Here is a 25189-nt window from a genome sequence, read left to right as displayed (position 1 = left end):
GCCCTCACGCGGGATCGATCCCCTGCCTCTCAGAAACGCCCCTTGCTAGGAAAGCTCCCTCAGTTTCCCTCAGGAAGCTGCCCCGATTGCCCCCCGGGGTATGCTGGAGTAGCACAATGGGCGCCCAGTGCTTCCGGGCCCAGGCAAACCCCTTACCAGCGGGAGGAGCAGGCCCCAAAGGGCGGCCCCCATCCTCCTTCCTCGACTCCTTGCCGCCGCTGGATACAGGTCTTCTTCCCTCGCAACACCTTCCGGCCCTTCTCCCCTGCGCCTCTCTTTCTCTTAACTCACAAACCGACCCAAACGAAATCATGCCCCGGTTTCTCTCGCCGCCGAGCTCCTCCGCTTCTCCTTTCATTTCGCCCACCCGTCTTGAAGCAGCGAGTCCCAACAGGTCGCCCTTTTCTGGGTGGGATTTCGCTGCGGGGAGAGGCGGCCCACGCGGAGCGCCTGAGGGGAAATGTCTCCAAGGTCTCTCTTGGGCAGCCCTCGAGACCTTTGAGCACCACGGGGAAAAGAGACCCCGGGGGTTGGGGGCTGTTGGGTAGGGAAATGGGGTGAGTTTGAGCGGCCGACAGTTCTGAGCATATTCAGAATTCCTCGCGGGGTTCCTGCGCCTGCCGAGACACACGCTCTAGCACCCGTTACTTTAACGGGCTTCAAGATACTAGTGATTCTATAATTCTATAACCGGTAAAGGCGAAAGGCAGAGGCCGACCGTCACCCACCCCCACCCACCCAGAGGTGTAGCAAACTCGGGTAGTACCCGGTGCATTTTTTTTTGTAAACCCCCCCCCCACTGATTTATTTATTGTTACAGAGCATACCCCAAAGTTGTTGTCGAGCTTTTTAAAGGGAAGGTTGCAGAGTGTTTTTGAGCTTTTGGGGGGGGGCAGGGAACATCACAGTTGATCAGTTTTTTTCAGGGTGGGTTGCAGCTCAGAACCGATCCGCCCACTGGGGATGCGAGCGCGAATTACCTTTCTCTGGCAGATCAGCCTGTTTAATGCAATTCAGCCCTGGAAGAATGCTAGCCAGGCACCCTTGCTCACTTGCGGATGTTTCGCAGTTTGCTTTGCAAGAAGCAGAGCCCAGCTTGTTCAAACAGCCATGTTTACAAAGCGGTCAGTGCAAGATTAATGCCGAAACACAAACCCCACAGCAGCCATCATTGGGGGGAACTGGGATAAAATTAGGGGAAAAAACTATGCATTCTAATATTTGGAAGGAAACTGGAGTGAAGGAATCTTCCCCACTCCCCTCCCCCCCAAAAAAAAATTGACAAAAGGCTCAAGAAAGTGGAGTTTAGGTTTAGGCTGAGTGCACACCACATATTTAAAGCACCTAGAAAAAGCAGCACCCAGGAAGCTGTTGTTTGTTAAGGATGCCGGTAATTATAGCTCTTTCGGAGTAAGCTATAGTTTCCAGAATTCTTGGAGTGTGTGTGCTTTAAAGTATGATATGTATACCGCCTTAGATAGCTTTAATAGGGAATATAACAATTTTATAGAGGAATCATAGAATCCTAGAGTTGGAAGAGACCACAAGGACCATCCAGTCCAACCCCCTGCCAAGCAGGAAACACCATCAAAGCATTCCTGACAGATGGCTGTCACGCCTCCACTTAAGGTCGTTGGGGGTGTTGTGGGTATCTTTGAAAAAGTCTTCTGTTGATCTTCTGTTTCAGATCTAAAATGGCTGATCCTCTTGTTGCTTCTCCCACTTTCTGGACAATGAAATTGTCTGCAAGGCCAGTGAGGAATCTGTTCAACCTTATGCTCTTGGCTGAGTTTGACATCCAACAAATATCAGGATAGTTGAAATCCCCCATTACTACTATCTCATTTCCTTTAGAATGCTTGGTCATCTGTTCCAGGAAGGCATCATCTGTGTCCTCAGTTTGGCTTGGGGATCTATAGTAAATTCCCACAATGAGATCACTGTTATTTTTCTCTCCCTTAATTTTGACCCAGATACTCTCAACTTGGCTTTGAAGTTTTAAATTGGAAACAGTGGGGGGGGGTTAAGAGGAGGAGGGGAGGGAAAGGAAAGGGGAAAGAGTGATGAGATATGAAGCTGGAATAATGATGTAGGGAATTGTAATTTTTTTTGTTATTTTCATTATTATTTTGTGGTTATTGTGGTTATTGGTGTTAATGTGGAAATAGAATTGTATTGATTATATAAATTGCAATAAAAATTTCAGATTCAAAAGAAGAAAATTTTAAAAATTTCAAAAAAAAATTTATTTATACCTCCCCCTCCCCAGTCAAAACTGGGCTCAGGGCGGCTGACACCGACAAAACCACAACAAAATGTAACAATTAGTTAAAATACAAGTTAAAAAAAACAATTTAAATTTTAAAATGCAGCCTCATTAATGCAAGTTGAAGGAGTTGTTCAGCTCTTTCTCTCCCCCTTGCAAGAGTCTCCAGAAGGTAAATGACACCACAGAGGGGGGTTTGGGAGAGGCGTCCTTCCTGGAGCCAAGCCTTGAGCAGGAGCATCACAGAGGCCAACAGACAAGGCCCAGCTTGCTCTGCAATCTCATACTTTATCCTGGATCTCAGGTGGTGGGATCCAAATTTGGGGGGAGTCAATTAATGCAGCAACACAAAAGGCTGAGTTTGGCAGAGGGGCAGAGCAGGAGTGCCGTCAGGGCAAGACTTGGGGGAAGAAGGCCAGGGCCCCAGTCAGCAGAAGGAGCAGGAGGCCCCTCAAGGCTGCAGGGCTGACTCTCCACATCTGGAAGCAGCTGAAGTAACACATGCTACCAGTACGGAGGGTAAGAGTCAGAATCTGCATTGCCAAGAGACCCCAAGTGGGATGAGAAGGGGCCCCTGAGCAGTGATCCTTCAGTACGGCAACTTTCCTCAAATCTGGGATAAGTCTGGTCTGATGCAAGAGAACAGGGGCCTCCACAGCAGGTGGGCTGATTCACAAAAGTCAGAAGTTGGAGACTTCCCTCTTTCTCTTCCCCCCAAATAAGAAGAAAGTCCTCCGGAGATACTGGGAGGGCAAAGCCCCCCAAGCCGACACAGAACAGACTGGCGTTTGGGATCCCAAGAAGCCGCGGCAGGGTAAGACCCACCCAGGAAGCTGAAGGTCTTGGCGGGAAGAAGTAGATATCAGGGGTATGGAGGGAAGTGTGTGTGGGGGGGAGTAGGTCTGTTGTCTGTTTTGCAGGGAGGGCTAGATAGCCCTTGGGGGGCCCTTCCAATTCAGCCGGTCTGAAGTTTGAGGAAGGGGCCGAATCTGAATATTTGGGGGTGGGGATACATCACACCCCCAATCTCCACAATTCCATGGCCACCTGGTTCGTTCTTTGGCATTTGTTGCAATCCCTGCCTTGCAGGGGGTTGGACTAGATGTCCCTTGGCGATCCCTTCTGACGCTGCGATTCTGTGATTTCCTCAAGAAGGTGGACCCATTTCCTGTTGTACATTCCCAAAACTATCTATCGTTCCCTGATAATTTGACCTCCACCCCTATGATAATGCCTTCCTCATCCTTGAATGTTTGTTTGGGATTGAATTTGGGATTAATATACAAATCCACTCCCCTTTTCTTGGTTTTGTCCAAGGTCATGAAATCTTGGCCCGTTTTATTTGAAACTATTCTGTTTCCTGCAAATTTATAATGTCCAATTTATTTTAAGCAAGGTGTGTGTGCTTTTTGGTTTCTTTTGGTTTTATTCTTAAGTCCATTTATGTTCCACAAGAGCACTTTCAGATCCATCCCAATGTCTTCTTCTTTTGTCCCTTTACTCCTCTCCCTCTCCCTCTCTTCTTCTACTTCCGCTCCTTGCGTATCCTCTAATTCTCCAAAGTCTTTGTTATCTTTTCTCTTAAAATATCACATCTTCATTGTTTCCACACATCTTTGTTTTTTACCATTATAAAAAAATGAGATCCCTTCTGGATATTCCCCATGAAATGGGACTTTTTCTTTTTTAGTGCTTCTGTCAATAATCAATACTTAGTCCTTTTTTTCAATAGTCTTAGAGGGATTTCCCTTAGAACAGTAATTTTAACCCTAACCCAAACCAATGGATTCTAGTAACAAGAAAGGAGATTCCTCCTAAAGATCAGGAAGAACTTTCTGATAGTAAGAGCTGACAGTGAAAAGGAACTCCCTCAGAAGAAGTTGGATGACCATCTGTCATGGATGCTTTAAATGAGAGTTCTGGATAGGGTTGGACTACATACTCAATCTACAATTCTATTATTCACCCTGCTGTGAGTTCTTAAATTGACTTTTTTACAAGTGAAATTTTATCCACATTCCATGCACTGATATGTTTTCAACCCTGTATGAATTATTTTGGGGGCCATGAGAGTAGCACTCTGACTGAACCTTTTCCCACATTCCAAACACTAAGAGGTATTCTATCTTGTATGAATTCTTTGATGGGAAGTCAGATACTGGCTGTGACTAAAGCTCTTTCCACATTCCAAGCACTGATAAGGTTTCTCCCCTGTATGAATTCTTTCATGAAAAGTGAGATCAGCACTCAGACAAAAGCTCTTCCCACATTCCAAGCACTGTTAGGGTTTCTCCCCTGTATGACTTCTTTGATGGGTCTTGAGATTGTGGCTGAGACTGAAGCTCTTCCCACATTCCAAGCACTGTTAGGGTTTCTCCCCTGTATGACTTCTTTGATGGGAAGTCAGATGGTGGCTGCGACTAAAGCTCTTTCCACATTCGAAGCAATGATAAGGTTTCTTCCCTGTATGAATTCTTTCATGATAAGTGAGAGATGAGCTGCAACTGAAGCTCTTTCCACATTTGAAGCACTGATAGGGTTTCTCCCCTGTATGAATTCTTTGATGGGAAGTCAGATGGTGGCTGCGACTAAAGCTCTTTCCACATTCGAAGCAATGATAAGGTTTCTTCCCTGTATGAATTCTTTCATGATAAGTGAGAGATGAGCTGCAACTGAAACTCTTTCCACATTCAAAGCATTCATAGGGTTTCTCCCCTGTATGAATTCTTTGATGAGAGGTGAGACTGTGCTTTAAACTGAAGCTCTTTCCACATTCCAAGCACCGATATGGTTTCTGACCTGTATGTGTTCTTTGATGGGAAGTGAGATCACCCCTCTGACGAAAGCTCTTTCCACATTCCAAACATTGATAGGGTTTCTCCCCTGTATGAATTCTTTGATGGGAAGTGAGAATACTCTTCTGAATGAAGCTTTTTCCGCATTCCAAGCACTGAAAGGGTTTATCCCCTGTATGTGTTATTTGATGGGAAGTGAGATGATCCTTCCGATTGAAGCTCTTTCCACAATGCAGGCACTGATACGGTTTCTCCCCTGTATGAATTCTTTGATGGGAAGTGAGTCTCTGCCTGTGACTGAAGCTCTTTCCACATTCCAAGCACTGATAGGGTTTCTCCCCTGTATGAATTCTTTGATGGGAAGAGAGCTCAGTCCCCTCACGGAAGCTCTTCCCACATTCGAAGCACTGATAGGGTTTCTCCCCTGTATGAATTCTTTGATGAGAGGTGAGACTGTGCTTTAAACTGAAGCTCTTTCCACATTCCAAGCACCGATATGGTTTCTGACCTGTATGTGTTCTTTGATGGGAAGTGAGATCACCCCTCTGACGAAAGCTCTTTCCACATTCCAAACATTGATAGGGTTTCTCCCCTGTATGAATTCTTTGATGGGAAGTGAGAATACTATTCTGAATGAAGCTTTTTCCGCATTCCAAGCACTGAAAGGGTTTATCCCCTGTATGTGTTATTTGATGGGAAGTGAGATGATCCTTCCGATTGAAGCTCTTTCCACAATGCAGGCACTGATACGGTTTCTCCCCTGTATGAATTCTTTGATGGGAAGTGAGTCTCTGCCTGTGACTGAAGCTCTTTCCACATTCCAAGCACTGATAGGGTTTCTCCCCTGTATGAATCCTTTGATGGGAAGAGAGCTCAGTCCCCTCACGGAAGCTCTTCCCACATTCCAAGCACTGATAGGGTTTCTCCCCTGTATGAATTCTTTGATGGGACTTGAGATTTGAGGTTTGACTAAAGCTCTTTCCACATTCTAAGCACTGATAGGGTTTCTCCCCTGTATGAATTCTTTCATGACAATTGAGATCAGCACTCAGATAAAAGCTCTTCCCACATTCCAAGCACAGATAGGGTTTCTCCCCTGTATGAATTCTTTGATGGCTCTTGAAATTTGAGCTTTGACTAAAGCTCTTTCCACATTCCAAGCACTGATAGGGTTTCTCCCCTGTATGAATTCTTTGATGGGAAGTGAGACTGTGGCTGTGACTAAAGCTCTTTCCACATTCAATGCACTGATATGGTTTCTCCCCTGTATGAATTCTTTGATGGCTAGTGAGATTCTGATGGTGATTGAAGTTCTTCCCACATTCTCTGCACTGATACAGTTTCTCTCCGCTGTTAGTTCTTGCATGTGAAGAGATTCTATCCATCTGAACAAAGCTCTTTCCTTGATGTGAGGTGGAGTCGTAGCTCTGACGGATGTTCTCTCCACACTCTGAATATTTATATGACTTCTCTGCTATGTGGATTCTGTTGTGGTCCCCCTTGTTCTTCCCTTCCAATTCATCACCATCTGCAATGAAGAGAGAAGCTAATTAGAACCTCAGGAAGAAATGGAGCTCCAGATTATTAACAAAGTTAATGAATGCTTGTGATAGAGGAAGAACTGAAGAATGTTAGATGTGAGGCCTTACTATACTTCCCACTGCTTCCCCCCCCCCCAGTACCCTGTTTCTCATATTTTAAGACATACTCATAAAATAAGCCATAGCAGGATTTTTAAGCATTCAAGGAATATAAGCCATACCCCGAAAATAAGACATAGTGATAGGCGCAGCAGCAATGCCGGCCGCGTCAGGAGGAGGTAGAAAAAAATAAGACATCCCTTGAAAATAAGCCATAGTGGGGGTTTTTAAGGAAAAAATAAATATAAGACGTGTCTTATAATATGAGAAACACGGGTATTAACTGATGTATTGCTTGGCTTTCATCTGGAATGGATTTTGTTTGGCTCAATCCTGGAATTCACTCCATCCCTAAGGTCAGTCATCTCTTTAGTCAACCAAATAAGCCTGGTCATTGTTTGAAAAGGCATGACTAGACAAAAAACAATCACAGCAGAAACAGTTGATGTCCCTCCATTCAGGGTTCATGGTGGGGATGTTAGAATCCCAGATTCTGTTGGTCTCCATCCAAATAGTGGAGGTTCATCACATAGAGGTATGTATGGAATTTAAAAAATGGATATTATCATCCAACTTCCACGCCTCGTCGGCGAAACAAACAGCAACGTCTTCACGAGCACATTTCCCAAGAGCCGTTGCCTCAATCTGGTTGGACTAAATTTTAATTCATACGCAAATCACTTTTTTCACATTAAACCTGTTCCCTCCCATGTTCAGGAGAAGACCAACTCTGTAGAGGACAAATGACTATGACTCACACTTAATCTAAGCACAACGGCCACAAGAGCTCCTGACTAGGCATTCAGCTATGCGATGTTGAATGTTCTTTGCTCTCTGCTGTTTCCTTGTTTTTTTGTTTTAGTTTAAAGCAATTCATGAACTTAGAACTCATAACTGACCAGTAATGATGAATCATGTTATAGATATTCCTGCAAATTTATTCTGTTAGTTTTGAGATATACAAATGACACGAGAAGACTCGGTCTACATATTTATATCATTTAGTGATCCAATGTTCCTTGTTTTTAAAAGCAAATAAAAAGCTATTCCAAAAAGAAAAGAAAAAGGCAACACACAGTGGCGCCAACTACGTTCAAACTGCAAAGCAGGATCAGGTTACTTTAAATAGTCATGGCTTCTAGTAAGTTGTCTGACTTTGGTAGGGCATTCAGATCACGGTACTGGTTGTAGACATTTTGAGCTGCAGTGGCCAGGGAGCTGTGATGTATTCCTAGCTCAGATTGCCTGCAGATGACAAAAGGTGCTTCCCTTCTCCATCTCCATCCGCCTGCCTGCCTCCCCCCATCCCCAAACTGAGCAAGCCCCAATACCTCTCTGGCTCCATCCCTCCATGTCCCCATCTCCACTCCCCTGGAACTCACCAGATCTCTCGGAGGTCCCTGGGAGGGAACGCTTGGAGGTTGTGAGGAGGGATGCAGGAGACAACCTGACCAGGTCAACCGTCCATCTTCCCCCTTCCATCTTCGCTAGCTTTCCAGGATCCGTCTCTTTCATCCTTCCTAAGGAGTCGAGGAGCCCAAACAATTTGCAGGGTCCTGGGAGAGAGGAAGAAGCAAAGGGAGCCTCAGAGGCCCTGCAGGAATTCTCCTGCCCTAGATATTCCCCTGTCCCTGGAGAAGCACAAATGGGGCAGCCCCTTCCCAGCTACAAATCCACTGAATGGTAGCATTGTCTAGCCCACATTTTTCCAGCTTCTTTACAAGAATATCATGGGGCACCTTGTCAAAGGCCTTGCTGAAATCAAGATAGGCTATATCCACAGCATTCCCTTCATCTACCAGGCTTGTAATTATGTCAAAAATGAGATCAGATTAGTCTAATATGACCTATTTTTCAGAAACCCATGCTGACTTAGTCACAGCATTCCTTCCTAGGTGCTCACAGACCATTTGCTTAATGATCTGCTCTAGAATCTTTCCCAGTATTGATGTCAGGCTGACTGGGCGGTAACATCTTTATCAATGACTTGGATGATGGGCTTGAGGGCATCCTGATCAAGTTTGCAGATGATACCAAATTGGGAGGGGTGGCTAATACCCCAGAGGACAGGATCACACTTCAAAATGACCTTAACAGATCAGACAACTGGGCCAAAGCAAACAAGATGAATTTGAACAGGGAGAAAGTACTACACTTGGGCAAAAAAAATGAAAGGCACAAATACAGGATGGGAGACACCTGGCTTGAGAGCAGTACATGTGAAAAGGATCTAGGAGTCTTGGTAGACCACAAACTTGACATGAGTCAACAGTGTGATGCAGCAGCTCAAAAAGCCAATGCAATTCTGGGCTGCTTCAATAGGAGTATAGCATCTAGATCAAGGGAAGTAATAGTACCACTGTATTCTGCTCTTGTCAGACCTCGCCTGGAGTACTGTGTTCAGTTCTGGGCACCACAGTTCAAGAAGGATACTGACAAGCTGGAACATGTCCAGAAGAGGGCAACCAAAATGGTCAAAGGCCTGGAAACGATGCCTTATGAGGAACGGCTTAGAGAGCTGGGTATGTTTAGCCTGGAGAAGAGAAGGTTAAGGGGTGATATGATAACCATGTTCAAATATATAAAAGGATGTCATATAGAGGAGGGAGAAAGATTGTTTTCTGCTGCTCTAGAGAAGCGGACACGGAGCAATGCATTCAAACTACAAGAAAGAAGATTCCACCTAAACATTAGGAAGAACTTCCTGACAGTAAGAGCTGTTTGGCAGTGGAATTTGCTATCAAGGAGTGTGGTGGAGTCTCCTTCTTTGGAGGTCTTTAAGCGGAGGCTTGACAAGCATATGTCAAGAATGCTTTGATGATGTTTCCTGCTTGGCAGGGGGTTGGACTGGATGGCCCTTGTGGTCTCTTCCAACTCTAGGATTCTACGATTATAGGATTACAGATCCAGCCTCTTCTAAACTATATATAGATATGTTGGGGGCCCCATCCACAGTTTCCACAGCAAAATCCCTGCTTTATCTCATTTCTGTCCAGAGAGCTTTCCCTCTTCCACCCTCCCTCCCTTGCTCCATCCATGTCCCCATCTCCACTCCCCTGGGACTCACCAGATCTCTCGGAGGTCCCTGGGAGGGAACGCTCAGAGGTTGTGGGGAGGGATGCAGGAGACAACCTCACCAGGTCGACCGTCCATCTTCCCCCTTCCATCTTCGCTAACTTTGCAGGATCCGTCTCTTTCATCCTTCCTGAGGAGTCGAGGAGCCAAAACAAGCTGCAGGGTCCTGGGAGAGAGGAAGAAGCAAAGGGAGCCTCAGAGGCAGGGCCGTATTAAGCATATCCGGCGCCATGGTGCAAAGATCCCTCTGGCGCCCCCCCCTCCCATAGTTGTCAACCTTTTTAAGGGGGGGAACCCCAAGGTTCCCTAGAGTTGTTGAATTTTTTAGGGAGCTGACACCACGATTACACATTATCTCTGCTTGGGAAAAAAAAACAGGAAACTTTTTAATTTGTGATTTTTTGACATTTTCCCCCCCATCTATCCTCAACTCCTATCTGTGCAAATATTTCTGATTGTACATATTCAAAAACAGTTGTTCCATTTTTCCATATTCCATTTAGATTTTTCTTTCCATCCTAGAGCAATAATTGCCATTCCGGCTAAAATCATGATCTTATACAGCTCTTGGTTGTTACTTTTTACATTGCTATTTCCCAGTATTCCCAAAAACAGCAAGTCCCTATTAATTTCTATGTTTATTTGGAATAATCCAGAAATTACCTTTATTATCTTTTGCCAATATTCCTTAACCAAATTGCATTATTAATGAATTTTTAAAAGAAATTTAAAAAATTTTTAAAAAGAAGATGGGCTGCAATCCTATGCACCCCTTGCACCCAACCTGTACCTAAAAATCTGCACAGACTTGCAGCAGAGAATTGCAGAGTAGGAAGGGACCCCTGAGGGTCATCTAGACAACCCCCCGGGGCAATGCAGGAATCTCAACTAGACCATCCCTGACTGATGGCCATCCAGCCTCTGTTCTAAGGCCCTTCTTTGTGTGCCTTCTCCACAAAAGGTCTGGATGGTGGCAAAACGAAAACGGACCTTTTCTGCAGCGGTTCCCCATTTTTGGGGTGCTCTCCCAAGAGGTGCTCGGCTGGCACCTTCCTTACATCTTTAGGTGCCAGGAAAAAACCGTTTCTCTATAACCGGGCCTTTGGCTGGTTAACGTGCCTTTTAAATATGTTTGTGGTTTGTCTTTGTTTTATTATGCATTTGGGGCTCTCATTTTGCATGAATCGCCCTGTAAACGTTGGGTGAAGGACAGTAGTAGGAGTAATAGCAGCAGCAGTGAACAGCACAGGGAACTACATTCAATCAGGGGTGCCAACTTGAATAAAATATATGGGGGATGGCAGGCATGGGCATAGCCAGGATTTAGGTTAGCCGGCAGAATCTCAGTTAATTAAGGATTTAATTTTCCCCCTTGGACGCCCCTGGACCCAAGGAAGCCCCGCCCTGCAGAACTGATCACAAAATTTCAGCTGCACACACCATTTGAATGGCAATGCCCATTAACTGGGGGAGGGGCCTCAAATATTTTATGGGGGGCACCATGGGGACCTCGGCCCTCAGAGTTGCCTCTTATGCAGTCAGTCATGGCTGGCTGGCAGACCTGTTGACTGTATTCCTTAATTTATAGGCACGCCTGCCAAGACCCCCAAATGTCTCCTGTTAAGGTGCCCTGGGGTTATTTATGCCAATCTGTGAGGAAGAGAAGCAGAATTTCTTGCTCTCCCTCCCCCTTTTTGGCTGGGTTTCTACGTCCTTCATCCTTCTGGTGGGCAGAAATCCAGCAGGTGGGGAGGAATTCCTTCCAATATTGTTGCTGGAATGGTTGCAGTGAGAGCTTCCACTGGGTCTTGGCAACGGATTGCATGGAAGTGATTTCTGCACCAGGTCAAGGAATTTGTAGCCCCCCACCCCCCCAATTACACCTGTATTTTGCCCAGCCAAAGGTGGCGACCCTAACCCTAAAGCACAGGAACGAAGCAGCAAAAGGTACTTTATGACCTCCGGGCAAGGACGGAGACAGCCAAGGAGCGCCCCCCTCCACCCCCAGGGAGTGGGAGGGAGAGAGGAAGGAAGGAAAGAGGGGAGAGAAAGAAGAGTAGGAAATAAGGAAGGGAATAAAGAAGAAAAGAAAAAGAAAGAGGGAGAGAAGACGGAAAGGGAGAAAGAAGGAAGGAAGTAGAGGGAAAGAAAGAATAAGAATGAGGGAGAGGAAGAAAGATGGGAAGGACGGAAGGAAGGAAGGAAGGAAGGAAGGAAGGAAGGAAGGAAGGAAGAAAGGAAGGAAGAAAGAAAGAAAAGAGGGAGCAGGAGGGAGAGAGGAAGGAAAGAGGTGAGAGAAAGAAGAGTAGGAAAAAGAAGGAATAAAGAAGGAAAGAAAAAGAAAGAGGGAGAGAAGACAGAGTTAAAGAAGGAAGGAAGGAGAGGGAAAGAAAGAATAAGAACGAGAGAGAGGAAGAAAGAAAGGGAAGGGGGGGTCGCTGCCTTGATTCAGCGCCAGAAAAGAGCGCGAAGGGACCCAGGGGCAAAAAGCATTTCCCGTGCAGCGTGAGGCAGCAGGTGTCCGTTTTAGGAGAAGTGCGTAAAGCCTCAGAGTTGCACGTTCGTGAAGCTGAGCCGCTGCTGAGCTCACGTTCATGAAGCTAAGCCGCGGCAGGAGGAGGAGGAGGTGAGGCAAGAGGAGGAGGAGGCGGCTTGTCGGGTCAGTGCCCGGCAGCGCCGTGCGGAGAGTCCCGAGCCTCTGGGACGCAGCAGTGCTCTGTAGCACTTTGAATCCTCCTCCTCCTCCACACGGCGCTGCTGGGTGCTTTGTCTGTGCTTCAGCAGCAGCAGCAGCAGTTTCCAGGCGCCGAGCCAGGGCAGGAGGAGGATTCAAAGTGCTACAGAGCACTGCTGCGTCGCAGAGGCTCGGGATTCTCCGTGCGGCGCTACCGGGCGCTGACCCGGCAAGCTGCCTCCTCCTTCTCCTGCTGTGGCTCGGGGCGCTCCACGCAGCGCTGCTCTGGCCGCCTTTCTACCCCCCCCAGCTGTTTGTCGGCGCTTTGTCGGCGCGGCACTTCAGCAGCAAGCTCCCGCTGCTGGGTCCCGCTGGCTGGGGCGCTCGGTGGGCCACATGACGAGGTCTGGCGGGCCGGATTTGGCCCCCGGGCCTTGTGTTTGACACCCGTGCACTATATCATTATAAGAGTTAACAATTCCAATTCCATATATATTTATCTAATGTCTTGGTGATATTATTATCCAAAAACATATATGTTGATTCTAAACCTACTATAATAATTAATAATTATTTATTACTTATACCCCGCCCGTCTGGCTGGGTTTTGCCGGCTGTGGCGGAATGGTGCCTGATGATGATTCCGGTTCATCATGGGTTAATCCATCACTCCCATTATAGGCAGGTGTTCCTTGGGAGGCGGAGCTAGATGGCATTCTAAATGGCAGTTGGGAGTCGGCAGTTGGGAGTAGAGTGTTAGAGAGGGATGCAGGAGCTGTATCAACAAGCCTGTGTTATATGAAAAGAAGAGGATGAACTAAGAGTTTAAACAAATGAAATCATAAAGAAATATACATGTTCTCCAGTTAAATAAAGCTTTCATCTATGTTGTGTCAAATAGGATTTTCCTCCTTATTCCAGCAACGTACCTAAACTCAAACGGGTGGTGACTGAAGAGGGGAGATAAAACTAAGCCTGAGGAGCAGGTGGAGAGTTTGCATCTCAAAGTCACGCACAGCGGAGGCAAGTGGAGGGAAAAGAGTGCCTTGCAGTGGCTAAAGGGCTGAGGAAACAGCTGCTGAGGTGAACCTGAGTTGAGAGGGAAACCTTTCTGAGGGTACAAGATTGTTCCTGTAACATTTGCTTGGAGTTTTTAAGGATACAGAGCCACGTTATTTGGAAAGCCGGAACTGTACTCTATGTACTAGCAAACCCATATAAAAACGGGGAGTTTATTTGGGAGAAAGAAGGAATAGTGGGTTGTTTGAACAATAACTGAATTCCTTCAGCACACTGTTAGTAATAGAGGAGGGAGGATCGTCACACCGGCCATGTAAAATGTGAAATCCAACACTAATTTCTATGTTTGTGCTTAAATGCAAAACTGGAAATGACAGGCTCTTCATGTTCCCCACCAACCACAAGGCTTGCATTCTGTGAGCTTGTGACAGCCTCTGTATTTTGCATTTTGCTTCAAAGAGGAAGGAGCCAATATTATCTCAGTACTCAGTCATCCCCCCACCTACAGAGGGAATTTACTGTTCTTGTTTTTTTTCTGAAGGAAAAATTGCTTCAAAAAAGAACCAATCAAATAGGCTGCAAGCATGGGCGTAGCCAGGGGGGGCAGGGTTGGGAAGCTGCCCCCCAATCAATAAAAATCAATACAAATACAAAGCAAACTGAGGATCTTCCCCCCAACAAAAGACCTGCCCCCCCAAAAAAACACACCAATCATGGCTACAACCCACTGTTGCAGGTTATCTGTACATGAGCTTCCAATCCAATAACTGGATTTGCACATTGGTCCTTTCCTAGTTGTGGCACAAAACAGTAGCAACACCTGATGCCAGATACTCAGTTTAACAATCCAGGAATTAATTCCAGAGAGACGGGCCTTGGCTGGAGCCTGGAGCAGCCAATAGTGGAGACAGGGAGGAGAGAGAGAGAGAGAGAGGAGGAACCTGTGGGTCAAAATCTCTTCGGAATACAAGATGCTCAGGGATGGGGCTGCCAGGGGACAAATTGGGCATGATAATAATAATAACAACAACTTATTATTTATACCCCGCCCATCTGGCTGGGTTTCCCCAGACACTCTGGGCGGCTTACAACAGAAAAATGAAATAAAATAATATATTAAACATTAAAAGCCTCCCTAAACAGGGCTGCCTTCAGATGTCTTCTAAAAATCTGGTAGCTGTTTTTTTCTTTGACATCTGATGGGAGGGCGTTCCACAGGGCAGGCGCCACCACCGAGAAGGCCCTCTGCCTAGTTCCCTGCAACCTGGCTTCTCACAGGGAGGGAACCGCCAGAAGGCCCTCGGTACTGGACCTCAGTGTCCGGGCAGAACGATGGGGGTGGAGACGCTCTGTGGGTTTTGTGGACCCCCAGAAGCACAGACGCTTCTCAAGGACACTGGATGGGACTCCCAGACCCTCCAAGGGTCCCCATTTTCCAGGGACAGTCCTGGATTTAAAAAAGCTGTCCCAGTTTCTGGTCTGAACCCAGAATGTCCCGCTTTTCCATAGGACGTCCCTATTTTTGTTGGAGAAATGTTGGAGGGAATGGAGTCTTGAAGTAAGAGAAAGGACTGTTAAACTGGAGATGCAGAGTCACAATTCTATTTTTGCTTGTTAAAAATTATTTATAATTTTCATTTTACAAGAAGCACAAAATGTAAATTTGAATTATTCCACTTCATATTTTGACTCCCCTCCCACCTTTCTGTGCTTTCGTACATTTATTCATTTTTTTACTGCATTTCCAAGTTAACCCTATTTATTCTTTATCCTAACTAGTTCATATAAGTTGTCTATCGCTGCACTTTTTTTTACTTTAATCCTGCTAATGTCTTAATTTGTTTTAAATAGTTTTCTAAGTATTCAATACTTCCATTCTACATTAAAAAGTATTTTCACATGTACTGCTCTCAAGCCAGGTATCACCCATCCTGTATTTGTGCCTTTCATTTTTTTTGCCCAAGTGTAGTACTTTACATTTCTCCTTGTTAAAATTCATCTTGTTGTCTTTGGCCCAGTTCTCTAATTTGTTCAGGTCATTTTGAAGTGTGATCCTGTCCTCTGGCGTATTAGCCACCCCTCCCAATTTGGTGTCATCTGCAAAATGCCCTCACGTGAGTGAGGGCAGCCATGATCCCTAGAGTGTGAGCCCAGGTATTCAGCAGCCCCTCTTTTGTATACTGAATGGTTGTATGGTGGAGGTCAAAGGCAGGGTGGGGGTAAGCCCTGATGTGCAGGTTTCTGCACCCAGACCCTCCCAACATGGGATGTATGCAGGAGTGTAATTTTAGGGGTGTTGTGGGTCTTCTGTTGGTCTTCTGTTTCAGTGTATCTGAAGAGGTGTGCATGCACACAAAAGCTTATACCTACGGCTACCTACCTGAATTTGTAAAACTGATTAAAGTGAAGCCATTTCTCTTCTTTGAGTTAATTGATGGCTTCTGGTTTCCATTCTTACAGCTCTTACCCCTCAGAGTCTTTTGATGGTTTGTAAGACTTCCACTACAACTGAACTTCTATCCCCTTCCCTAGGACTTACATGGTTTCTCCCCAGAATGAATTTGTTGATGTTTTGTAAGACTTCCACTCTGACTGAAGCTCTTTCCACACTCCATGCATTTGAATGGTTTTTCCCCTGTGTGAGTCTGTTGATGAATTCTAAGCTCTCCACTCTGACTGAAGCTCTTTCCACACTCTATGCATTTAAATGGTTTCTCTCCCGTGTGAGTCCGTTGATGTTTTCTAAGGTTTCCACTCTGGCTGAAGCTCTTTCCACACTCCATACATTTAAATGGTTTCTCTCCTGTGTGAGTCCGTTGATGGTTTCTAAGGTGTCCACTCTGGCTGAAGCTCTTTCCACACTCCATACATTCAAATGGTTTCTCTCCTGTGTGAGTCCGTTGATGCTTTCTAAGGTGTCCACTCATACTGAAGCGTGTTCCACATTCCATGCATTTAAATGGTTTCTCTCCTGTGTGAGTCTGTTGATGGTTTCTAAGGTTTCCACTCTCACTGAAGCTCTTTCCACACTCCATGCATTTAAATGGTTTCTCTCCTGTGTGACTCCATTGATGAATTCTAAGTGTTCCACTCTGACTGAAGCTCTTTCCACACAGTATACATTCAAAGGGTTTTTCCCCTGTGTGAGTTTGATTATGTAAATTCAGCTTGTCACTCCTACTGAAGCATGTTCCACATTCCATGCATTTAAATGGTTTCTCTCCTGTGTGAGTCCGTTGATGGTTTCTAAGGTTTCCACTCTCACTGAAGCTCTTTCCACACTCCATGCATTTAAATGGTTTCTCCCCTGTGTGACTCCGTTGATGAATTCTAAGTGTTCCACTCCGACTGAAGCTCTTTCCACACAGTATACATTCAAAGGGTTTTTCCCCTGTGTGAGTTTGATTATGTAAATTCAGCTTGTCACTCCTACTGAAGCATGTTCCACATTCCATGCATTTAAATGGTTTCTCTCCTGTGTGAGTCCGTTGATGGTTTCTAAGGTTTCCACTCTCACTGAAGCTCTTTCCACACTCCATGCATTTAAATGGTTTCTCCCCTGTGTGAGTCCGTCGATGTCTTCTTAGTGTTCCACTCTGACTGAATCTCTTTCCGCACTCCATGCATTTAAATGGTTTCTCTCCTGTGTGAGTCCGTTGATGGTTTCTAAGGTTTCCACTCTCACTGAAGCTCTTTCCACACTCCATGCATTTAAATGGTTTCTCCCCTGTGTGAGTCCGTTGATGAATTCTAAGCTCTCCACTCTGACTGAAGCTCTTTCCACACTCTATGCATTTTAATGGTTTCTCTCCCGTGTGAGTCCGTTGATGTTTTCTAAGGTTTCCACTCTGGCTGAAGCTCTTTCCACACTCCATACATTCAAATGGTTTCTCTCCTGTGTGAGTCCGTTGATGCTTTCTAAGGTGTCCACTCATACTGAAGCATGTTCCACATTCCATGCATTTAAATGGTTTCTCTCCTGTGTGAGTCCGTTGATGGTTTCTAAGGTTTCCACTCTCACTGAAGCTCTTTCCACACTCAATGCATTTAAATGATTTCTCTCCTGTGTGACTCAGTTTATGAATTCTAAGTGTTCTACACCAAGTGAAGCTCTTTCCACACTCCATACATTTAAATGGTTTCTCTCCTGTGTGAGTCCGTTGATGGTTTCTAAGGTCTCCATTCTGACTGAAGCTCTTTCCACACTCCATGCATTTAAATGGTTTCTCTCCTGTGTGAGTCCATTGATGAATTATAAGGTTTCGACTAGTAGTGAAGCTCCTTCCACAGTCCATGCATTTAAATGGTTTCTCCCCTGTGTGAGTCCATTGATGAATTCTAAGGTTTCGACTAGTAGTGAAGCTCTTTCCACAGTCCATGCATTTAAATGGTTTCTCCCCTGTGTGAGTCCGTTGATGAATTCTAAGCTGTCCACTGCGACTGAAGCTCTTTCCACACTCCATGCATTTAAATGGTTTCTCTCCTGTGTGAGTCTGATGATGAAAATTCAGGTCTCCACCACGACTAAAGCACTTTCCACATTCCATGCATTTAAATGGTTTCTCTCCTGTGTGACTCCGTTGATGTCTTCTAAGTTTTCCACCCTCAATGAAGCACTTTCCACACTCCATGCATTTAAAGGGTTTCTCCCCCGTGTGTGTCCGTTGGTGTTTTCCTAGTGATCCACTCCAACTGAAGCTCTTTCCACACTCCATGCATTTAAATGGTTTATCCCCTGTGTGAGTCCATTGATGGATTCTAAGTGTTTCACTTACACTGAATCTCTTTCCACACTCCATACATTCAAATAGTTTTTCCCCTGTGTGAGTTTGATGATGGATTCTAAGTGTTCTACTATCAATAAAGCTCTTTCCACATTCCATGCATTTAAATGGTTTCTCCCCTGTGTGAGTCCATTGATGTCTTATTAGTTCACGACTATAATTGAAGCTCTTTCCACACTCCATACAGTTAAATGGTTTCTCCCCTGTGTGAACCCGTTCATGGATTCTAAGGCTTCCACTCTGTCTGAAGCGCTTCCCACATTCCATGCATGTAAATGGTTTATCACCTGTGTGAGTTGCTTTATGTCTTCTAAATGTTCCACTATCAGTGAAGTTCTTTCCACAGTCCTTGCATTTAAATGGTTTTTCCCCTATGTGAGTTTGATTATGTGAATTCAGGTATCCACTCCGAGTGAAGCTCTTCCCACATTCCATGCATTTAAATGGTTTTTCCCCTGTGTGAGTCCGTTGATGAATTCTAAGTGTTCCACTGTCGATGAAGCTCTTTCCGCACTCCATGCATTTAAATGGCTTCTCCCCCGTGTGAGTCCGTTGGTGTTTTCTTAGTGATCCACTGTAAGTGAAGCTCTTTCCACACTCCATACATTCAAATGGTTTTTCCCCTGTGTGAGTCCGTTGATGAATTCTAAGTGTTCTACTATCAGTAAAGCTCTTTCCACATTCCATGCATTTAAATGGTTTCTCCCCAGTGTGAGTCTGTTGATGTTTTCTAAGTGTTCCACTGACAGTGAAGCTCTTTCCACATTCCATACAGTTAAATGGTTTCTCCCCCGTGTGAGTCCGTTGATGTTTTCGAAGTGTTCCACTGTCAATAAAGCTCTTCCCACATTCCACGCATTTAAATGGTTTCTCCCCCGTGTGAGTCCGTTGATGAATTCTAAGGTGTCCACTCTGAGTGAAGCTCTTCCCACATTCCATGCATATAAATGGTTTCTCCCCTGTGTGAGTTTGTTGATGTTTTCTAAATGTTCCACTATCAGTGAAGCTCTTTCCACACTCCCTACATTGATATGGTTTTTCCCCTGTGTGGGTTCGTTGATGGTTTCTAAGGTGTCCAATCTGACTGAAACTCTTTCCACACGCCATACATTCATATGGTTTCTCCCCTGTGTGTGTGTGTTTATGTATACGAAGGCTTGAACTCCAACCAAAGCTTTTTCCACACTCCATGCATTTAAATGGTTTCTCCCCAGTGTGAGTCCGTTGATGTTTTCTAAGTGTTCCACTGTCAGTGAAGCTCTTTCCACACTCCATAATTTTAAATTGTTTATCCTCTCTCTTTCCACACTCCATGAATTTCAATGATTTCTTTCTTATTCCCATTGGACATGGCCCACCAGAATTTTGACTGCCTTCTCCATTGTCTTCTTTCGACCGTGGGGGGGGGGTCTAGGAAGAGAAGAAAAAAATATTACACACATCAATTAGTACCTGCTCTTATTTTAAAATCTTGTATATTCTCTCTTGTCCTCCATGTTCCCAGTTTTTAGGAAATACAAATGAAATAATGTCAAATAATGTAATGCAGTTCAGAAGCATTATCTTAGAATACGGTTGAACTGTGGGGTTTACTTTTTATAAAATGTGGTTTCTCACAGGAAAGGGAGCTGCTCTATGTCCATGATCCTGCCTACTATTCATCAGGGTCCCAAGTTCATAATGAAGTTATTCATCCTCTGCACAATAATTCTCCAGCCCTTGGGCCACATTCTGTCCCCTTTGACCTCTAGATGTTTATTGATCACCTGGACGGTCCCTTTGGCCTCAGGAGGTGCATATTGACCATTTTGGGAGACCCATATATAAGTCCAGTGACAAGGCTTGGTGCTTGCGGTCGGCTGAAGGACTGCTCAGGTAGGAAAATCTCTCAGCCTTGCATCTGGAGATGCAGAAGGAAAGCAGCTGGAGCCTGCCTGCTGGGAAGACCAGATTAAAACATCCAACCCAATTACTATTTGCTATAATTATATGCCACCTGATCTTGCACCCACCTCCTGACATTGGACTAGGCAATGTGCACTGTGTCTTTCTGAAAGGAGAAACTATTTATACAAAGATCGCTGGGAAGGTGGTTCCAGGACCTGGGATCTGGCAAAAAAAAATTCCGAAAAAACCACACCTTTCACACCTAAAATAATGATTAAACACAAAAAATGGCACCCAAATTAGATGTCACCACCAGAAGCTCTGAAGACTGCAGCAGCATCCAATAGAAAGCCAGATCGCGCGCTGTCGCCTCCAAAGCCACACCGCCACCACCACCTCAAACACCTGCCCACCATTTTAGCTACTGTCTCCTAAACCGCACGGCCTCCCGCCGCCCACCTCCTGAGGTGAAAACTTGCACTCACCACCTCAAACGGCAACCCGCCATTTACAGCCTCAGACGACTGCCCACCATTTGCGAATTTAATTCTCCGCCTCTCCGTGGCCTCCCATCGCTGGTGCCTCCCATCGCAGCCTCAAACACCTGCCCACCATTTGTTTCCTCAACCCACTGCCGCCTCCAACGACGCGCCAACGGGAGACAAAACCCAGAGGCCGACACAACCTCAAACGCCGCAATAGACCTCTTCTAAAGCAACAACCCCACCTCCCCCACGACCCACACAGTAATAATAATAATAATAATAATAAACCACCCCACACCTAGGTACCAACTCCTAAAGCAGGCCATAGTCTACTGCCGCCACCACAAAAAGGACTCCAGCAAGGGCCTGAACCTGCCTCCCCAACAGCCAACAGAGACATTAAAAAAACCACAAAACACATCCGCCCAACACACTTCCCGAGGCGGCCAAAACCCCGCGGCTCACCCCGCCCACAAAAGTCCTCAAAAAAAAAAAACCACCTCCCTAACAGTGCCCACAACAGTCCTCCAAAATAAATGAAAAACATCCCTCCCCAGCAGAACCCACTACACACAAAAAAAATATAACCCCCCCCCCCAACATCACTCGGAAAAATCCTTAAAACTTTTTTTAAAAAACCACCTACCAAGCAACGCCCACAACAGTCCTGGGGGGGGGGGAACCCCACCTCCCCAGCCTCTCCCAAATGCCATTTGCAATTTTGTGTTTTTCTAACGTGGGAATGAGAGAGAGAGAATTCTTACTCGCAATTATATCCAAAGCAAGCTGGCTTGGTGGCGTTGCATGTCACACAAGAAACGGCTTTGTATCGCTTTATTCCTATAAAACAAAAAACAGAAAAAGAGAAGGCATCAAATATGGCAGCCAGGTTGGTGACTGGGAGCAGCTGCTGGGACCATATAACGCCAGTCAAGAAAGACCAGGCATAGGCCAACTCAGCCTTCCAGATGTTTTGGGACCACAATTCCCATCATCCTTAGCGAACAGGACCAGTGGTCAAGGAAGATGGGAACTGTAGCCCCAAAACATCTGGAGGGCCGAGTTTGCCCATGCCTGTGAAAGACCTACAATGGCTCCCAGTGCATTTCTGGGCACGATTCAGAGTGTTGGTGCTGACCTTTAAAGCCCTAAATGGCCTCGGCCCAGTAGACCTGAAGGAACGTCTCCACCTCCATCACTCAGCCCAGACACTGAGGTTCACTTCCGAGGGTCTTCTGGCAGTTCCCTCAGAGTTACAGGGAACCAGGCAGAGGGCCTTCTCGGTAGTGGCACCCTCCCTGTGGAACACACGCCCCCATCAGATGTCAAAGAGAGAAGACCTCTGAAGGCAGCCCTGTTCAGGAGCAGGGCGGGGATCTCTCAGACGGGGAGGCTTCACGCTGAGAGATCTCCACTCCTGCTTGCATGCAAGTAGCGGCAGCTGAGGAGCGCCTGGCTGCCTTGAGGTGGTGGAGGGGCTGTCAGGTGCAGCTTCCGGGCTGCCTCCCCCTTCCCCAACCCCAGCAACTATTCAGCCTGGCTGCCTTCATGGGGTGCAGGGGATCTGATGCGGAGGTGGGGGCTCCCTTAAACCTCTCCCTTGAGGGGGGTGCAGCCACGAATCCCTCAACAGAGAGTGTAATGGAGCCCGCACCTGCCCAGCTCAGCAGCCCCATAACAATCTTCCCAATCCCTTAAATCCCACGGATTTAAGAGATCTGTTATAGTGGGAATAATGGAAACCTGGTGGAATGGAGAGAAGGAGTTGGGCACAGGTATCTCTGGGTAGGAACCCTTTAGATGCTTCTCCAGAGAAACACAGGCATGTGGGTGAGACTGTAGTTGCCAAGACAGAAGCCTCAAAGGGCAGAAAGAATAAAGTGGGCTTCCTCCCTTTCCTCTTTCCCCCAACGGTTAGACTCCCTATAACAGCCCCCAGCGCCCCATGCAGGAGCTGACCTGGGACTTCTGGCAGGGCAAGGACTGAGCTTCAGGGGAGGAGAGGGTGGGTGGATCAGGCCTCCTGTTCAGGGATCTCTCCCTGGTCGACTCGAAATCATGGCAGATTCCTGGGCAGGAGGGAGAAGTCGAGGCAGGCAGCCCCCAAGTCTCTCTCTCTCTCTCTCTCTCTCCCCACCTCCTGCCAATGCTGGCTTCGATCCTCCCCCAGGCATGTCTAAAGTGCGTTTTGGGGGCCTAATCTCTCTGTGTTCTAAAAATGGTCAACAACTTTGGGGTAAAATTGTAAAAAATGGTCAACAACTTTGGTGGGCCCTCATGCATCTTCACTTCATTAAATCTGGCCCCCTAGACAAGAGGGACCCACCAAGCCTTGCCCCAGAGATGCCTGCCAGGGGGAACCCAGAACACGCCGAGGGGCGCGGAATGGAGGCCTCGCTTCAAGTCCCAGCCCTGGTTGGGGGTGGGGGTCCTCGCGGGGGGGGGCAGGGGAGCTGAGCATCTCTTGACAGCTGAGCGCTGCAAAGGAGACCTTGCAATGCAAACCCTGCCGGTGCTCCCTCTGCAGAAAGGCCCCCCCCTGAACCCCCATAGGAAAAGGCAGGAAGGCTGGTTTCTTTGGGGGGGAGGGGCTTGCAATGAGAACCCTGCGAATGGAGGGTCCCCCATCTGCAGCCGGATTGCATGGATCGGGGCCTCTGAAGATAGCGCCCAGGAAGGAAGTTGTTCTTGGGGGGGGGTCTCTGCCCCCTTTCTCTCCCCACTCATCGCACCCTCCCTCCCAACCCGTAGCTCTACCTCTTTGTCCTCCCTTCTCTATTCCAATTTCCTTTCCCGCCGCAATATAAAGGGCTGGGGGCTCTCTGGGGGAGGAGGGGCTCTTTTATCCCTAAACCAGCCCCTCCCCCGCTCGACTGATCCACAGAAAGAAGGGGGAGGGGGGACCTCCCCTACTTTCCTTTCACCCCCCCCCCGCCCAAAAGTCTGCCTTCCCTTCCCAGCTGCCCTGTTTGCAGATTCAGAGGGAGGAAAAACGCATCCTTCTCCCCCTCCCCACAACCCCAATTCTCCCCATATATATCTTTTGCACCTTTTTTCCCTCCTCCTCTGCCGACCTGCTCCTCTTCTGGGAATGTGGATGGCGGCCCCTCCCCCTCCAACCTTGGCTCCCCCTCCAATCCTTCCTGCCTCTCTAGGAAGCGGAGCTCACTGACCCTTTGGGGGGGGAATGAGTGACTCCCCCCTCCCTCCCAGAAGACACAAATTCTCCTCCTTCCAAACAAGCTCTGAATATCCTGTTTCTTTCCTGATCATCTCCCAGGTTCGATCCCCGGAGGCGGCAGGGAAAGAGACCCCCCCACCTCCCAAAAAGTCCACCATCTCTTTTGATCCCTTCCCAGGAGGGGGGGAGGGGGGATCCAGTCAGTTTCACACCCATTTTCCCACGTGGGGGAGGCAGGGCTGTGACGTAGGGTGTCCCCGTTACAACAGCCCTGCAGAGTAGACCGGAGTTGGGACCAGCGCCTTTGGATGACCCTCAATGGTGTTCTCCCTTGTCATTATATATGTGTATATATATTCTCCCTTCTCCCCGCGGCCCCTTTCAAGAGCCATAGCATCACAGAATCTGAGAACTGGAAGGGCCTGAAGGGTCATCTAGACCAACCCCCTGCAAGGCAGGCATCTCAGCTCAAGCATCCAGGACAGATGGCCCCCCCACCTCTGCTGAAAAACCTCTCCTGGGAGCCTGTTCCCCTGCCAAGCAGCTCTTGCTGTCCGAGAGGGTTTCCAAATGCTTAGTCAGAATCTCCTTTCTGGCAACTTGAAGCCATTGGTTGGAGTCAGACCCTACAGCCTAGAATAGAGGTATATTTTTTTTGTTGCTGCTTCACCCTGTGGACTCATGTTAAGCTAGTGGTCCACCAAGACCCCTGGATCCTTTTCACATCTACTGCTAGGGAGCCAGGTGTCCCCCATCCTCTCTTTGGGCAGGCGGTCCTTTCTGCCTAAGTGCAGGGCCTGACATTTATTTGTCCCTCTTGAAATTCATTCTGTTACTCATTTTGTTATGCAAGGAGGTGCCCCAGCGGAGCATTAATAGGGCAAGTTGCACCCACATTCTCAGTCCTCATCCTCCCGAGTGGTGGATTTATGGCTGGGCAGGATCTGTCCCTCCTCAGACTGCAGAGGAGGCAGCTCACAGAATGGACTGCTCTCCAGTGCACCCCTTTTCCCAAGGGAGGAGGGTCCTGGCTGGACACCTCCTCCCCCCTGACTTGGTTTGCTTCCCCAAGTGGTGGAATCAATGTGTCCCAGAAAACAGGGTCTTCCTTGCAGGCTGAAGTGCTGCAGTCCAGATCCAGGCTAAACCCCTAGGGGTGTGGAAGAGGCAGAGTTTGGGACCTTTCCCCCACCCACCCCTTTGAGAGCACTTGTGAATGGATGGGTTCAACCGTTCCTGGAAAGAGCCCTGAGAAGTGGCCACACCAGGTCCATGTGCCCCTATGACATTCAAAGGAAGCTTCCTATTGGCTGCCTCGATGCTCAGAGGTGGATCCTGCCTCCAGGCAGCTTGTAGATTTGTAGAAAGTTGACCCTTAAGTT

General features: G+C 47.0%; 3 protein-coding genes across 3 annotated transcripts in view; 1 reads left to right on the top strand and 2 right to left on the bottom strand.

Moving 5' to 3' along the window:
- Positions 1 to 1317: 1317 nt before the first annotated feature.
- Positions 1318 to 10042, bottom strand: LOC148687235 (uncharacterized). Its single transcript, XM_088663799.1, has 3 exons — positions 9769 to 10042; positions 8084 to 8257; positions 1318 to 6589 (listed from the first exon to the last, which is right to left on the bottom strand). Exons 1-3 carry the CDS (start codon positions 9899 to 9901, stop codon positions 4632 to 4634), a joined length of 2265 nt encoding a protein of 754 aa, XP_088519925.1. The 5' UTR covers positions 9902 to 10042; the 3' UTR covers positions 1318 to 4631.
- RXRB (retinoid X receptor beta) overlaps positions 9178 to 25189 on the top strand; it is a 371934-nt gene continuing 355922 nt past the window's right edge. The window contains exon 1 of the mRNA XM_088663927.1: positions 9178 to 9223. Within this exon, the coding sequence (XP_088520053.1) occupies positions 9193 to 9223 (31 nt within the window). The 5' untranslated portion in view covers positions 9178 to 9192. The remainder of the gene's footprint in view (positions 9224 to 25189) is intronic.
- LOC132591669 (uncharacterized) lies at positions 14154 to 23768 on the bottom strand. The gene is made up of 3 exons (XM_060271116.2): positions 23676 to 23768; positions 21391 to 21466; positions 14154 to 19664 (listed from the first exon to the last, which is right to left on the bottom strand). Exon 3 carries the CDS (start codon positions 19596 to 19598, stop codon positions 15999 to 16001), a length of 3600 nt encoding a protein of 1199 aa, XP_060127099.2. The 5' UTR covers positions 19599 to 19664; positions 21391 to 21466; positions 23676 to 23768; the 3' UTR covers positions 14154 to 15998.

Source organism: Zootoca vivipara, chromosome 2, assembly GCF_965207765.1.
Source record: "Zootoca vivipara chromosome 2, rZooViv2.hap1.1, whole genome shotgun sequence".
NCBI lineage: Eukaryota > Metazoa > Chordata > Lepidosauria > Squamata > Lacertidae > Zootoca > Zootoca vivipara.
Note: the sequence above shows the minus strand (reverse complement) of the source record. Positions and strands in the feature narration are given on the sequence as shown.